Genomic DNA, 16,580 nt, shown 5'->3' with positions numbered 1-16,580 from the left:
TATCCATAAGTCTGGAACTGTCTATAGGATCTGTCTCACACACAATTGAAAGCTTCACTCACTCCAAGCAGGCAGAGGAGGGCTTAAAGGGGTACTCTGGTGGAGAACAATTTTTTTTTTTTAATCAACTGGTGCCAGAAAGTTATACAGATTTGTAAATTACTTCTAGTTAAAAATCTTAATCCTTCCAGTACTGATCAGCTGCTGTATATTACAGAGAAAATTCTTTTCTTTTTGAATTTTTCTTTTGTCTGACCACAGTGCTCTCTGCTATCCCAGAGTAGGATAGGTTTGCTATGAGGATTTGCTCCTGCTCTGGACAGTTCCTGACATGGACAGAGGTGTCAGCAGAGAGCACTGTGGTCAGACAGAAAATAAATTAAAAAAGAGAAGAACTTCCTGTGGAGCATACAGAAGATGATAAGGTACTGGAAGGATTAAGATTTTTAAATAGAAGTAATTTAAAAATCTGTTTAACTTTCTGGCACCAGTTAATTTAAACAAAAATTGTTTTCCACCAAAGTACCCCTTTAAAGGGTAGCTCCCACCATCCTATTTTTTTTTCTGTCCCTGCCTATTGCCCATCTATCCCTAACCCCCTCCCTGCTTTTAATTTTTCTTTTTACTATATTAAAAATAACTTTTTGGCTGCCTGGTATTGTGCTCGCTACCACGTCACTGATGCCTGCTGGGGACAACACTTCCTCCCTTAGTTCATCTACACAGGGTGCCTCCAGCTGTTTCACCACTACAACTCCCAGCTTGCCCTGACTTCTATTGGCTGTCTATTGGCTATTCCCTGCGTCAACCCCCCCATCCCATACCCTGTTCCCTCCGTCACAAAGCCCCCCCCCCCCGCCATACCCCGTTCCCTCCATCACAATGCCCCCCCCCCCCGCATACCCCGTTCCCTCCATTATGATACTTACAGATACTGCAGAGTCCGGCAGCGGGCGTGCAGGGACAGCGGCGGCAACGACATGTGCAGGAGGAGTGGCCTCCCAGCCAGTGGCCGGGAAGCCAATGCGCTCGCTCCCGCCTGTCTGATTGACAGGCAGGGAGCGAGAGCAGCCTAAATGAATAAGGACTGATTGCCAGGCCGCAATCAGTCCGAATTTAGGCGTGACGTTCCGCCAGGCTGCAGCCGGCCAATAGGATGGAGACCCCTAGTGGCCGGTTTTTAAACGTAAATTTAACCATGATAATCAAAAAAAATTATGACAATATATTAGAGATATGTTGTAGTACATAAGTACTACAACATATCAAAAAAATAAAGTTGTTGACAGTGCCCATTTAAGGGGCAGCTGTTTGGTTCCCCCAGAAATGACTGGGTCCAGGGCAGCTGCCCCTTTTTGCCCTGCATTAAAGGCGTACCTTTCTGTTTTGTATTGTGCTAAAGCCTCCCCTGCTAACAGTTCCATCCCCTGGGCAAAATCAAAATGTGGCCACCTATACAGTGCCTCTGCTGTTGCATGGAACCACTGCAGCCAATCCCTGAACTCAGCGCTGATGTGTAAATAGGTACACATGACTGTTGAGGCCATTGATTGGTTTCAGCGGTCCAATGCAGTGTATGGCAACATCACTGGACACTACTGTCAAGTACTTCAGAGGAGTGGCAACCCTGGACAGGAGTAACAATAGGGGTAAGTTTTTTTTTCAAAAATCTAACATCACAATCCCTGCCCCACTGGTACTTTTTTGTGAAGCTGGAAATCCCCTTCAATGTACAATACAATACTGAACAATAATAGCTATGATTTCTCTGTACAAAAGTTTTCTCCTCAGACCTGTGCCAATGATGGGTTTGTTGGAAGGTTTTTCTGCTGAAGTGGTGTATTGTGTGACCCCTTATAATATCACACAAAAGTCAATAGAATATGAATAATAGTAAATGCACCCAATTGCGCCACGGTATGGACCAATAGGTTAAATGTATTCAATGTGCCACAATATATAGTACAATGTATTCCAATAGTTAGTATACTTAGGTGCACTAATATTTAAATGTATGTAATTAATAGAACAATGGTCAGTACCTGTGGCTGATGGTCCTAGTTAGTACAGCTGGTAATGCAGGTGAAAGTAGATGGTAGTGAAAAGATGCACATACTGAGCACTGCAATAAGAAGCTTCTGTGTTATGGGTAGGTTGGTGTAGAGATCCTGCAGGTGCCCGAAGCTACCGAAGACTGTCCTGAGCCAACAACATGCTTCACGTAACATCACGACATACCCCCTCCATTCATGTCCATTTAGAATGTCGGGTGCCGCATGGAGATCACGGGGGGGCCCCAGTGGTGGGACCTCTGCGATCAGACATCTTATCCCCTATTCTTTGGATTGGGGATAAGATGTCTAGGGGCGGAGTATCCCTTTAAATCATGAGAAAAGTAGGGTAGTGGTGGTACTGGCAGTGAGAAAAAGCCAAGGTGAGGTAGGGCCAAGACATCTGCAAAATTTCTCTGGGGTAGTCCAGATAGTAAGTCAGGAGCAGATGCTTTCGTATGCTCTAGCAAAAAAGCCTGCCAGAGGAGTGGCAAGGACTTGTTAGGATGGTTTATGCCACAGATGGAGGACAATCTGCCAAATGTAGTCTATCAGGATGTTGGATCATCATTTGGATGTTCACTGATGTTGGGTCAGATGCACCAGAAACCATGATTCATCAGTTTCACTGACCTCTATAATCACCAGATCTAAAAACCTGTGACTTCTTTATGTGGGGCTAAATCAAGAATGTATATGCCCTTCCTGTATATGTGTATATGCCCTTCCTCCCAGTCACAGGATCTGAACAAGACAACACATCACTGAAACAGTGGAGTCCATATCCGAGGATATGCTGGCACACATCTGGAGAGAACTAGACTACCACCTAGGCACCTGCCGTGTAAATGTAAAAATTGAGGTTCAAAATGCTAAAATCTTGTATGAACAATTAATTTGGTAAGTTTAAAAGATGGTGTGCCAGGAGTGTTGCCATCGCGTTAAAGGGGATTCTGGGCAGTTTTTTTTTTTTTTTTCATATATGGTCATGCTGCAGGGAAAATAATAAAGAAACATGGTGGATTACTGTCAACCCCTGCACGAAGCAGTGGTCAACATGCCCCCTACATGTATCTCTATGGGAGAGGCAGAGATATATGAGCACTGTTCCTCCAGCTTTTCCATACAGATACATGTAGGCGGTGTGTCAACCACAGCCGCTCCCAGAGAGAAGAGCTAGTGTTCTGAAAACAAAGCTTCAGAACAACAGGGCACTGGGATGGAGTTCACGGTATGTTCCAGCGGTCGGACAATGATCTGGTTTTACCAAGAGGACAGAAACCTATTATGACTCAAATCACGATTTTACAATGCGCCAAAACACTTAAAACACGAACTTGAAGTCTTCCTGTAATTATTATTATTATTATTTTTTTTTTTTTACTAAAGATGTGTTAAGACGAGGGCGATAAGGACTGTAACGTCTTCAAGTCCCAGTCCAACCGGGGGCCCAATAACCCAAACAAGTAATCTGTATTACTTTCAGTTCTGAACAGTAGGCTTATGGTCGATACAGGACCTGCGACAGTAATGTGGATGCTGAAATGCTCCTCTTATGCTTGTCTGAAACCTACCTAAAGAATAAGATAAACCGCTAAAACGCCTGCTAAATTATTATGATATACAAATTCAACTCTGCTTCATCTCTGAATACAGTCTGGGGCTCATTTATGCTTCTGTATTGTTTCCGTTTTTAATCCAAAATTGACTTTTCCGTTTTTTGTTTTTAACGTGTTGTATTTTTTATCTATATTATTGTCACTGTTTTGACACAATATATTTCAGAGGGTAAAATTTATGACATGTTCCGTATTTGTATAGTCTGTATTTGTATTTATACATATATATATATATATTTTCATTTCTTGTCATTTAAAATAACGGTTAACAATGTCACACGTGACACGTGAAAAGTTTTGATTGTCGTGGATTTGAGTGTCAGCGCCCTTTTTCACTAGACAACCGCATTACAAATGTATGGGGCTCTCCAGTGAAGCAGGAAAGGGGTTGCTGCAACATGTAAAAAAAAAATGTAAATGACAGGGACAGTTACATTTTAACGATAGATAAAAATAAAATAATCCTTTTCTTATTTTTCAGGATGTATTTTGTGCTGATAATTTCATGCATACTCATAAAATGGATAATTCAGAAGATACGTTCATCCTACCTTTGGGAAGACTTTAAGTTCTTCTTAAATATGATCCATTGTTCCAGGAAGATTGAAAAGTCAACTCAGCATTGTTCTTCCCCGGGCATGTTGGATGTATTTTTACAGCACGTATCCACAAGACCTCACAAGACATTTATTTTATACCAGGACCAGGCTTATTCTTTCAGGGACATCGATCTGAAAAGCAGCCAAGCAGCATGGGCTTTAACTCAATATGCAAATCTTAAAAATGGGGATTGTGTTGCCGTCTACGTGGGAAATGAGCCTGCATTTATCTGGCTTTGGATAGCACTAGCCAAACTAGGGTGTCCAATGGCTTGTCTCAACTGCAACATACGTTCAAAATCCCTTCTTCATTGCTTTAAGGGCTGTGGGGCTAAGATTCTGATTGCAGCTCCAGGTAAGAAATATACATGCTACCAATGACGTGGATATGAAGCCATTGGGATTATCTCTTGGCTTCTATGAGTACATGTTTTCTTTTATTCATATAATTTTAGAAAAAAAATATCATATAATTTTACCTCTAAACGCTCGTGTGTATTCTTACTGCAGAAAGGTGTTTAAAGCATTACTGCCATTGAAAACAATGTCGATCATACATGTTAAAAGTTGTTGATCACGTTGGGTCTCATTCCTAAGATCTGCTGCGATCATAAGTTGTTAGCCAAGGAAGCAGACGGCAATGCGCCCCACTCCCTGGATGATACTTTTTCAATTCTCCCTTTAGGGTACCCAGGGTGCACAATATTCTTTACTCCAATTCCCTTCAGAGTACAATATATACACCCCTCCAAGACTAAGCCCTTTTACTAGGGTATTCCCTTAAAATTTTACTTTTATTACTTTTTCACTAAAATATTAGTCTGGTGAAGTGCAAATAATATAAACTTTATATTATATGCACTTCACCAGACCAATATTTTAGTGAAAAAGGAATAAAAGTAAAATTTTAAGGGAATACATTAGTAAAAGGGCTTAGTCCTAGAGGGGTCCACTCCCTGGACAGCCGAGAGATCCGTGCTCTTCTCTGCATATAAGTCAATGCAGAGAAATGGACAGATTGCTCGGCTGAAGGGTTTCCTTATGTGGCTTCATTCACACCTGTTGTAGACCATGTGTTTGTAGGTAAATGAACAACTGCATATAAAATACTATTAATTTTAATAAGATAAAAGGAGGGAGGGGTAAAAAGGACAAGGCAGTGAAAGTATAAGAATACAAGATGATAAGGAAGTAAACAGTGGTATGTTATAACAAAGTGTGAAAATAGTTTAATCCATTAGTTTCCATAATAGGAACACTTATTCATTAAAGGGATATTCTGGCTTTATACATCTTACTGCCTATCCAAAGAACAGGGGATCGCAGGGGTCCCGCCGCTGGGACCCCCACGATCTCGGTGCAGCCCCCAGCATTCTGTGCTGGGCCCTGCCTACAAAACAGGGATGTGACGTCACCTACCGTCTCAGAGGCACATAATGTCGGGGGCTGCACTGAGATTGCGGGGGTCCCAGCGGCAGGACCCCTACGATCATACATCTTATCCCCTGTCCTTTGGATAGGGGATAAGATGTATAAAGCTGGAATGCCCCTTTAAAAGACATTAGCAAGCCTCCCAAGAATCTGCTTCCAAATCAGCCCTCAGTTTGATTGTTTTAATGGCTGATTCAGATTTGGCTGTACACTTACTACTGAATGTACAAGTAAGGGAAAGCGGCAATGCATAGAGCACTGTCTTACCTCTGGGCTGCTATAGAGGAGCAGGGGCTCCTTGCCCTTGACTGGAGTCCCTTCTGTATTATTTATATACAGATTAATAGTGTGGGTGACCCTCATTCTAACTCGATTTACCTTTAATCTATTGGACCATTTTGTAGCAATTGTTACTTATCCAAACATACCAATTTTATCTTTTTGGGAAGTGGGACCATTCCAAATGCAGTGTGAGCAATGATTGTGTAAGACAGGAGTTGCTGCTTTTGTACACTGATACGAAGGCATATGCTTTATAAAATACAAACATTAAATATTGGAGACCTAAAAACTGTTAGAACAAAAAGCTGTAATATATATTGTGACTAGCATGTAGTCTTCTTCCTTGGGTATGAATGGTAGTTTTTTAATAAATTGGTCAGAGTATTTTAGGCAGCTAGGTTAGCAATGTGTTCGTGTAGAAAAAGATCAAGATAATGGGGGAGATTTATCAAAACCTGTGCAGAAGAAAAGTTGACTAGTTGCCCATACCAACCAATCAGATCGCTGCTATCATTTTTTACAGGCATCTTAAAAAAGTAAAGAAGTGATTTGATTGGTTGCTATGGGCAACTAGTCAACTTTTCCTCTGCACAGTTTTTGATAAATCTCCCCCAATGTGAGAAATCCCTCGGAGCTGTGTTTGCATTCAAAACTTATTTGTGTAGACATTTTTCCAAGGCTGTATTGTACAGTACATTGCAGTATTGGGTATTTTTAAAGGGGTACTCCACCCCTATATATCTTATGCCCTATCCAAAGGATAGGAGATAAGATGTCTGATTGCAGGGGTCCCAGTGCTGGGGATTCCCGCTTTCTTGGAAGGGGCATCCCAGACATCCGTTGCATGGAGTATACTTCACTCCGTTCCGGATGACTGTGGGGTGGAGGCTCTGGACATCACGGTCACGCCCTGCTCACGACATCACTGCCACTCCCCCCTCAATGCAAGTCTGTAGGAGAGGGCCTCCGCCCTGCATCGCCAGTCATCTGGAATGGAGTGAAGTACGCTTCGTGCACCGGATGTCTGGGATGGCACAGCCAAGATCCCGGGGGTTGCCAACAGCAGGACCCCCACAATCAGACATCTTATCCCCTATCCTTTGAATAGGGGATAAGATGTCTACAGGCAGAGTACCCATTTAAGTCCAAGTATGAAGTTTGTTGTTTACAGAATAAAATTTGCTTTTCAATACTAAGAATACTTTTTAACAATGACAAAGAGACAATCTACATTAGCATCCAAGTCTGCACCATTGTGATTCTATGCCACTCCCTGCCTGGATTATCATTTTATCAACCTCTGTGTTTTGTCTTAGTGCCTTTTTGCAAAACTAAATCAGGTGATCACAAAAGCTCTTTCTTTTCTATATTACATTTGGCATTGTGTACTTTGTGTACTCTTCTAGCAATAAGAAACCTTAGCTAATGACTGAAGCAGAATTTATTTCTTGACAGCTCATGAACACAATTTTAATGCATCATATTCTAATCTATTCTACTGTTTCTGTCTGGAATCAACTATATATATATATATATATATATATATATATATATATATATATATACACACATACACACAAAGTGGGGCAAAAAGTATTTAGTCAGCCACCAATTGTGCAAGTTCTCCCACTTAAAAAGATGAGAGAGGCCTGTAATTTTCAAAAAATCCATAAAATCACATTGTCTGATTTTTAAAGAATGTATTTGCAAATTATAGTGGAAAATATGTATTTGGTCAATAACCATTGTTAATCTCAATACTTTGTTATATACCCTTTGTTGGCAATGACACAAGGTTTTCACACACTGTTGCTGGTATCCACTCCTGAAAGTCACTCCTTCGTTGCCCAGACGGTGTGTTTGGGATCATTGTCATGCTGAAAGACCCAGCCACGTTCAATGCCCTTGCTGATGGAAGGAGGTTTTCACTCAAAATCTCACGATACATGGCCCCATTCATTCTTTCTTTTTACACGGATCAGTCATCCTGGTCCCTTAGCAGAAAAACAGCCCCAAAGCATGATGTTTCGCCCCCCCCCCCCCCCCCCCCCCCCCATGCTTCACAGTAGGTATGGTGTTCTTTGGATCCATCTCAGCATTCTTTCTCCTCCAAACACGACGAGTTGAGTTTTTACTAAAAGTTCTACGTTGGTTTAATCTGAACATATGACATTGTCCCAATACTCTTCTGGATCATCCAAATTCTCTCTAGAAAACTTAAAACAGGCCCGTACATGTACTGGCTTAAGCAGATGGAGACGTCTGGCACTGCATGATTTGAGTCCCCGGCAGCATAGCGTGTTACTGATGGTTGCCTTTGCTACTTTGGTCCCAGCTCTCTGCAGGTCATTCACTAGGTCCCCCAGTGTGGTTCTGGGATTTTTGCTCACTGTTCTTGTGATAATTTTGACACCACGGGGTGAGCTCTTGGGTGGAGCCCCAGTTCGAGGGAGATTATCAGTGGTCTTGTATGTCTTCCATTTTCTATTAATTGCTCCCACAGTTGATTTCACACCAAGCTGCTTGCCTATTGCAGATTCAGTCTTCCCAGCCTGGTGCAGGTCTACAATTTTGTTTCTGGTGTCCTTCGACAGCTCTTTGGTCTTGGCCATAGTGGAGTTTTGAGTGTGACTGTTTAAGGTTGTGGACAGGTGTCTTTTGATAACAAGTTCAAACAGGTACCATTAATACAGGTAACGAATGGAGGACAGAGGAGACTCTTAAAGAAGAAGTTACAGGTCTGTGAGAGCCAGAAATCTTGCTTGTTTGTAGGTGACCGAATACTTATTTTTCCACCATAAACTCTTTAAAAAAATCAAACAATGTGATTTTATGGATTTTTTTCTTTTCTCATTATATCTCTCATAGTTGAGGTATATCTATGATGAAAATTATGGGCCTCTCTCATCTTTTTAATTGAGAGAACTTGCACAATTGGAGGCTGACTAAATACTTTTTTGCCCCATGCTGTGTGTGTCTGTATGTATGTGTGTGTATATATTTACATATTATTTATTAATTTTTTTATAGCAATAGCGCAGCACTCTTCAATATGGTAAAAATAAAGTTGTGGGGTTTATTGGCTCACATCGCAGCGACGTTCTGTCCTACCATGGGGCCATTTTTAAGCTTGAAAATGGACCTAAGATAGGACAGAAACTTTGCTGTGATGTGGGCCAATAAACTCACAATGTTTTCACCATATTCAGGTGTGGAGGAGTGCAGACTTATTGCTTTTTTTGTATCCAGTGGACTGTGATTGGGTCTGGGGCGCTGTCAGCTTGCAAGGACTTTTATAAGTTGTGCTGCATTATACCTGTATATATTTATAAATATGTATATGTTGTTTTTTTTAAAGAATTTCAGGCTGTTTTGGAGGAAGTACTTCCTGCTCTGATAGAAGATGGCGTGAAGGTCTTCTACCTGAGCAGAGATTCGCCTACTAAAGGTGTTGAAGGTTTACTTGATATAATAGAAGCTTCTTCAGAAGACCCTATTCCTGAATCTTATAGATCAACCATTGCACCAAAATCTCCCTCTATATATATTTACACATCAGGAACTACAGGTAAATTGTTATTTCAATGGCTTAATTTAACCAATAGTGTATTGTGATGAAATATATAAATATTTAGAACAATGGGTGCATAGTCTTTTGGGATTATGGAGGGAAAAAAATTCTAGAACTGGGTATTTTTGGCTATGGCTATCCTGCGTAATTGGGTATCTTACAGCTAAGAGTGCTATATTTAGGATTGATGTTAAATATGACAATTGTATTGGACACACATTGTGATAGCAATGAACATGGCTGGAAAAAAAAGCAAATGGATGGGGATGGCATACTATTGGGAAATGTTATCACTTTCTGATCGCTGGGGGCTCCACCATCCAGCTTAAGTGTAGGGTCACACTGGGCGGATATGCAGCATATTTGAAGTGAAATATGCTTTCTATGCGCTAGGAGCAGACAGAGGGCTACATCCCTGTGTCTGGAAAGCCCTGTGTCTGCTCCTAGCTCATACACAGCTTATTTCCCACTGCTCGAAAGATTTCTTGCAGCGTCAAATACACTGCGTATCCGCCCAGCGTGACGCTAAGGGTATGTTCACACTGCGGAATCTGATGGCACTGATGGTACTGTTCATAGTGCGGAATTCCCCTCATGGAATTCCGCAGTGTGAACGTACCCTAAGGGTCTATTCACATGGCAGAATTTCCTCAAGCAGAATTCCGCTTGAGGAATTCCTCCTCAAATGAAAGCCCAATATACTGTGGGAGTCCACACAACCATTCACACTTCTGCAGAATTTCCGCTTGGATTCCACACCAATTCAGCACAAAATCCTCACAAACTGAAGCAGAAATGGGAAGGATAAGCGGAAATTCTGCTGTGTGAATAGACCCTAAAAGAACTGCAGCACAGCTTCATTGCTGTGTATGGTGCCATGCTGAGGTGGACAGCTGGTAGCCAAGGAGCATTAGGCTAGGTTCAGACTATGGAGTCTCCAGGCAGAAAATTTCCGCCCAGAGATTCTGAGTGTGGAAAGCGCCGACTGAATCAGTCGGCGCTAGGACCACACGGACACTGCAGTCTCCAATAGACTGCAATGTGTTCCGCGAGTATTTCCACTGGAAGAATGAGCAGCACCATTGTTCAGGCGGAAATTTTAAAGCGGGTTTTCCGTTCACAAATTCCGAAGTGTGAATATGTGAACGGAAAACCATTCACTACGCTATACATTTTAGTAAGCGGAATTTCTGCCTGCAATTTCAAAACAGAATTGCAGGTGGAAATTCCGTAGTATTTACCTAGCCTTACTGTTCAGGGAAAAAGCTTTGAACGGGATACAATGCTAAACCAACTTAATGTCCGCTTTTTCCTCCAGATTAGTGGGGGTGCTTGCAGTTGTACTCCCACTGATCAGAAAATGATAACCAAGTCATATGGTAATACCATCTAAATCAATCCAATCTCTTAATAAGTAAGAAGTATAATTATTTATATATAATTAGTATATATAATGAGTATACATATTTTCAGTTTTAACTGTTTGTTTCCTTAAGGGCTTCCAAAGGCGGCTGTAATAACACACAGGCGTGTTTTCACAAGCAGCACAGTGGCCTTGCTTTGTGGACTCACAAGTGAGGATATACAATACATTCCAATACCACTTTATCACAGTGCTGGACTGCTCATTGGTGTCAGAGGATGTATTCAGACAGGTACACAAATGGTGTTAAAAGGAAATGTAAAACTATCCATTAACAACTTCTTGCTAGGCTATGTAAATTATTGGGCTAATCACGTGGTCCCTACACCACTCCCCCTCCATTCATGTCTATGGGAGGGGGCGTGACGGCCGTCCCGCCCCCTCCAATAGATATGAATGGAGGGAGGGCGTGCTGTAACATCACTAGGGGGCGTGTTCGTGACATCACGTCCAAGTCTCGGAGGCAGCGCCCGAAACAGAATGCCGGGGATCTACACCGAGATTGCGGGAGTCCCCAGTGGTGAGACCCCTGCAATCATACATCTTATCCCCTATCCTTTGGATGGGAGATAAGATGTATAAAGCCGGAATACCCCTTTAAAGGGAATCTGTCATTAGTATCACCTAGACTTACCTATTGGTATAGGCTTGGAGTGCGGTTGACACTGATGATAGATTCCCTTTAAGGTGACTTAAATCAAAGTGATCTGCCAGTTTAGTCTGGCATGCTGTGGATGGATTATGCATATATCGTAAATCTTCCCACTGATCATTGTTCAGTCACTTTCTAGCTGATCAAAGTCCTATCTCTATGGACACATATGGGGGAATAGATCAAACTTTTTTGTGACAACATTTTTGGAGCATGCCCTCCTCTGCCAACACTGTACTAAACTATGCACTAATCTACATCAAATGCATCATTTTGGGGTCAAAGTCAAACTCACTGATGAAAAGTATCTCTCCCAGGTATTTTTAAAATGCCTTTCTGGTGCAGATATATATATATTTATTATTTATTTTTTTTCAGAATTATTTAGTTTTTTACATAGTTTTAAGGCCAATTTCAAGTTACGGAATCTCCAGACGGTACACAGTGCTAGGACCATACAGACATTGCCCTCCCCGTAAACGGCAATGACTATAGAGCAGAGATCCACCCGAACATTGAAATCGTTCAATGTTCTGGCGTAATTTTTTTGAGGGAATTTTCCGGCCGACACAAAAACTCAGCAGTGTGCACTGTGCAGCGGAATCCCATTGTCAGCAATTGTACTTTGCTGCAGCGGAATTTACAAGCAGAATTTAAAAACGGAATTCCGCTCAGAAATTCTGTAGTGTGAATTCTGTGATATAAATAGTACAACTGGCAAAAAATATTAAAAAATGGAGTCTTACATATACATAAATAAAACATTCCTAATAACATAGTTTTTGTGCTTTATCTAGGGGCTACAATTCTCCTCAGAAAAAAATTCTCATCCTCTCAGTTCTGGGATGACTGCAGAAAATACAACGTAACAGCATTCCTATATATTGGGGAAATACTTCGATATCTATGTAACACTTGTAAGGTAGGTAAATCCTTGCACGTCATTTATTTGCTTAGTATTCATCATTGCTTGGAAATCAATTTTTGAATAATTCTTCCTTTAGTTCCTTACTAGAGATGAGCGAACTTACAGTAAATTCGATTCGTCACGAACTTCTCGGCTCGGCAGTTGATGCCTTTTCCTGCATAAATTAGTTCAGCTTTCAGGTGCTCCGGTGGGCTGGAAAAGGTGGATACAGTGCTGGGAAAGAGTCTCCTAGGACTGTATCCACCTTTTCCAGCCCACGGGAGCACCTGAAAGCTGAACTCATTTATGCAGGATAAATCATCAACTGCCGAGCCAAGAAGTTCGTGACGAATCGAATTTACTGTAAGTTCGCTCATCTCTATTCCTTACATAAGAGTATCTTTTGAATATCTACACTTGTGTTGAATTTAATTATTGTCTATAAATATAAGACTCTGGGTTCACATCATCATTCATCTTCTTCCAGAACGTCAATGACTATGACCACTCTATACGGTTAGCTATAGGCAATGGCGTGAGACCTGAGGTCTGGAAAGAATTCATTAATCGTTTCGGTAAAATCAAATTGTTTGAATTCTATGGAGCAACAGAAGGAAATGCATTCTTCTTAAACTACACACAGAAAGAAGGTGCAATGGGCAGATACAATTCTTTCTTAAAGGTAAGACATGAAAACAGAATACCTTTTCAGATTTAAAAAAAAATCACTTTAATTAGGAAGACATAGAGAAAACATGCGAAACATGACCCTACGGATAGGCTTATCATTGGAATAAATGTCCATTCACTTGGCAAATGTGAAGTCTAATCAAAACCTTAACCTGCCAATACACATCATTTTAATGTTGATTATACCCAACAAAATTCTCAGTGGGATTGGCTGACCACCAAATGTATTTCAAAGCCTCTCAACTCTCCCCCAATATAAGATGTCAGGGGAGAGAAAAGTCTGCCATGCTGGATCTTAAAATGCCTAATTCTTTATTTTTCAGGGGAGTTAAAGGGGTACTCCGCCCCTAGACATCTTATCCCCTATCCTTTGGATAGTGTAGCACTAGAGGCTTGTGATGCCACGCCCCCTCAATGCAAGTCTATGGGCGGGGGGTGACGGTCATCACACCCCTCCCATAGACTTGCATCAAGGGGGCGTGGCTGTGATGTCACGAGTGGGGCATGATCGTGACATCACGAGTCTCTGCCCCCCCATCATCAGTCATCTGGCACGGAGCGAAGTTCACTCTGTGCACCAGATGTCTGGGGTGCTGCAGCTGAGATTGCTGGGGGTCCCAAGAGGAAGGCCCCCCACAATCCGACATTATGAAAGCTCTTGTCTTCTAAGCAAATAGCAGCATGGATAGAGGGAGATGCCAACATTTGACTTTTGGGTCATAATCTAATAGTCCTAAATGGTAAATCATTTGTAGAAATATTAATAACATTAATGGTAAGTGGGATGTGAGATATATTAAAGGTACAAAAAACTGACTCTTGCCTTGCCATATATTCTAATCTTTCAGCTTGTTCAGCCTTTTGAAATTATTAAATTTGATACGGAAAAAGATGAACCAGTGCGAGATCATAGAGGACGCTGTATCAGAGTAACAGGAGGTATATTGCAAAGTGTTTTAATTCTGTGCTTTATACGTTTCAATATTAAATTTTTGATGGTCTCATATTCAAATTCCAGTTTAGTGTTAGACAGGGTTGCCTGGGGCCCACCAGTTGAATTGATTGAGAGTTTGTATATATGACTCTGTATGTATGTATTTTAAAGGGGAACTCCGGTGGAAACAAGTGGAAAACAAATGTTTTTAAATCAACTGGTACCAGAAAGTTAAGCAAATTTGTAAATTACTTATATTTCAAAATCTTAATAGAACCAGTACTTATCAGCTGCTGTATAATACACAGACAATTGTGACGTTCTTTCCAGTCTGACAACAGTGCTCTCTGCTGACACCTCTGTCCGTGTCAGGAACTGTCCAAATTAGAAGCATATTTCCATAGAAAACCTCTCCTGCTCTGGATAGTTCCTGACACGGACAGAGGTGTCAGTAGAGAGCACTGTGGTCAGACTGGAAAGAACTTCACAAATTTCTCTGTAGTATACAGCAGCTGATAAGTACTGAAAGGGTTAAGATTTTTAAATAGAAGCAATTTACAAATCTGTTAAACTTTCTGGCACCAGTTGATCCAAAAACATTTTTTTTTCCACCGGAGTTGCCCTTTAATGCCACTTATGTGTGGTACGTCTGACTATATGGAGATCATGTAGATAAAGGTGCGCATGTATAGAGTGCCTATGTAAGATGTCACAGTGTGTATGAGTGCCTCTATGTAAGTGGTCACAGTGTGTATGAGTGCCTCTATGTAAGTGGTCACAGTGTGTATGAGTGCCTCTATGTAAGTGGTCACAGTGTGTATGAGTGCCTCTATGTAAGTGGTCACAGTGTGTATGAGTGCCTCTATGTAAGTGGTCACAGTGTGTATGAGTGCCTCTATGTAAGTGGTCACAGTGTGTATGAGGGCATCTATGTAAGTGGTCACAGTGTGTATGAGGGCATTTATGTAAGTGGTCACAGTGTGTATGAGTGCATCTATGTAAGTGGTCACAGTGTGTATGAGGGCATCTATGTAAGTGGTCACAGTGTGGATGAGTGCATCTATGTAAGTGGTCACAGTGTGGATGAGTGCATCTATGTAAGTGGTCACAGTGTGGATGAGTGCATCTATGTAAGTGGTCACAGTGTGTATGAGGGCATCTATGTAAGTGGTCACAGTGTGTATGAGTGCATCTATGTAAGTGGTCACAATGTGTATGAGTCCATCTATGTAAGTGGTCACAGTGTGTACGAGTTCCTCTATGTAAGTGGTCACAGTGTGTATGAGTGCATCTATGTAAGTGGTCACAGTGTGTATGAGTGCATCTATGTAAGTGGTCACAGTGTGTATGAGTGCTTCTATGTAAGTGGTCACAGTGTGTATGAGTGCATCTATGTAAGTGGTCATGATGCGTATGAATGTACATGTGTAAGGCCCTTTAAGACAGGCCGATGGGGGTCAAGCAACAAGCACTGATCCAGCAACACCCCTGCTCTACCCTCTATATTGCTGCCCTATTCTGATATAAATTGCTGAAGTATATAAAGGTCATACAAACAATGTTACACCCTAAAAAATGAACAGGGGGACCATTTATGTTGTATGACCATAAAATAGATCTGTTACTGCTGTTAGTGTGATCTTATTGCCAGTGATTTTGGGATTAAATTATTGTCATTATAATGATACCCTGGAGCTACATCTTCTTTTGTAGAGTAAATTTGATGAATTATCAAAGTATCTGAGCCGCTGACATCATATAAATTAACACATATAAGAGTGAAAAAGTACATTCATACATTCACCTCCTACCTGGTTGGTCAATCCAAACCTGGGTTTGGCTGCATACTACGGTTTTTGGTCCGGTCACAAAACCGCATATGGGTCAAAAATGAGCCGGAGTCACAGTTTGATTCCGGTCGGCTCATTAAAGTAAATGAATTTCATCAGAGTACCCCTTTAATTACATAATAGATTGAATGTACAGTAGCAACCCAGACAGAGCTATATACTGTATATTGTCTTATGCCTAGTGCACGTACTGAGGGTACGGTGTGTGACACAGAGATACAAAGAGCAGCAGAAAGATATTCCTTGTGTCATGCAGGGTCGCCTCAGGCCGGCACTAGGCAGAATACAATAGGTCAGTTTTGCCTAGAGTTTTCCTTTAGGATCAGGGGCGTAGCTAGAAATAACAGGGCCCCGATGCGAAAAATTGCCCTGGGCCCCCCTGCCCATAACCCCTCCCCCCCGAAGACCGGCTTTCTCAATCCCTGATGACCCCCTTACTTGACCTCAGCCGCACAAAGATATCAGTGACTACAGCACAGATGGGACTGGGGACAGGAGAAAAAGGGGACTTACAGACAGGGATGGACTGGGACCAAAAATAGGCCCGGTCATTTTAAAATAAGCAGCCCAT

At 41.6% G+C, this 16,580-nt stretch overlaps 1 protein-coding gene across 5 annotated transcripts in view; it reads left to right on the top strand.

Moving 5' to 3' along the window:
* LOC130368644 (long-chain fatty acid transport protein 2-like) overlaps window positions 1-16,580 on the top strand; it is a 320,594-nt gene that overhangs the window by 290,400 nt on the left and 13,614 nt on the right. For all 5 annotated transcript variants that reach the window (XM_056572594.1, XM_056572595.1, XM_056572597.1 and 2 more), the window contains 6 exons: window positions 4,152-4,624; window positions 9,341-9,550; window positions 11,050-11,208; window positions 12,426-12,550; window positions 13,023-13,217; window positions 14,074-14,164. In XM_056572594.1, coding sequence (XP_056428569.1) covers window positions 4,153-4,624; window positions 9,341-9,550; window positions 11,050-11,208; window positions 12,426-12,550; window positions 13,023-13,217; window positions 14,074-14,164 — 1,252 coding nt within the window. In that variant the 5' untranslated portion in view covers window position 4,152. The remainder of the gene's footprint in view (window positions 1-4,151; window positions 4,625-9,340; window positions 9,551-11,049; window positions 11,209-12,425; window positions 12,551-13,022; window positions 13,218-14,073; window positions 14,165-16,580) is intronic.

Source organism: Hyla sarda, chromosome 4, assembly GCF_029499605.1.
Source record: "Hyla sarda isolate aHylSar1 chromosome 4, aHylSar1.hap1, whole genome shotgun sequence".
In the NCBI taxonomy this organism is placed as follows: domain Eukaryota; kingdom Metazoa; phylum Chordata; class Amphibia; order Anura; family Hylidae; genus Hyla; species Hyla sarda.
This window is presented reverse-complemented; position numbering and strand designations above follow the sequence as displayed.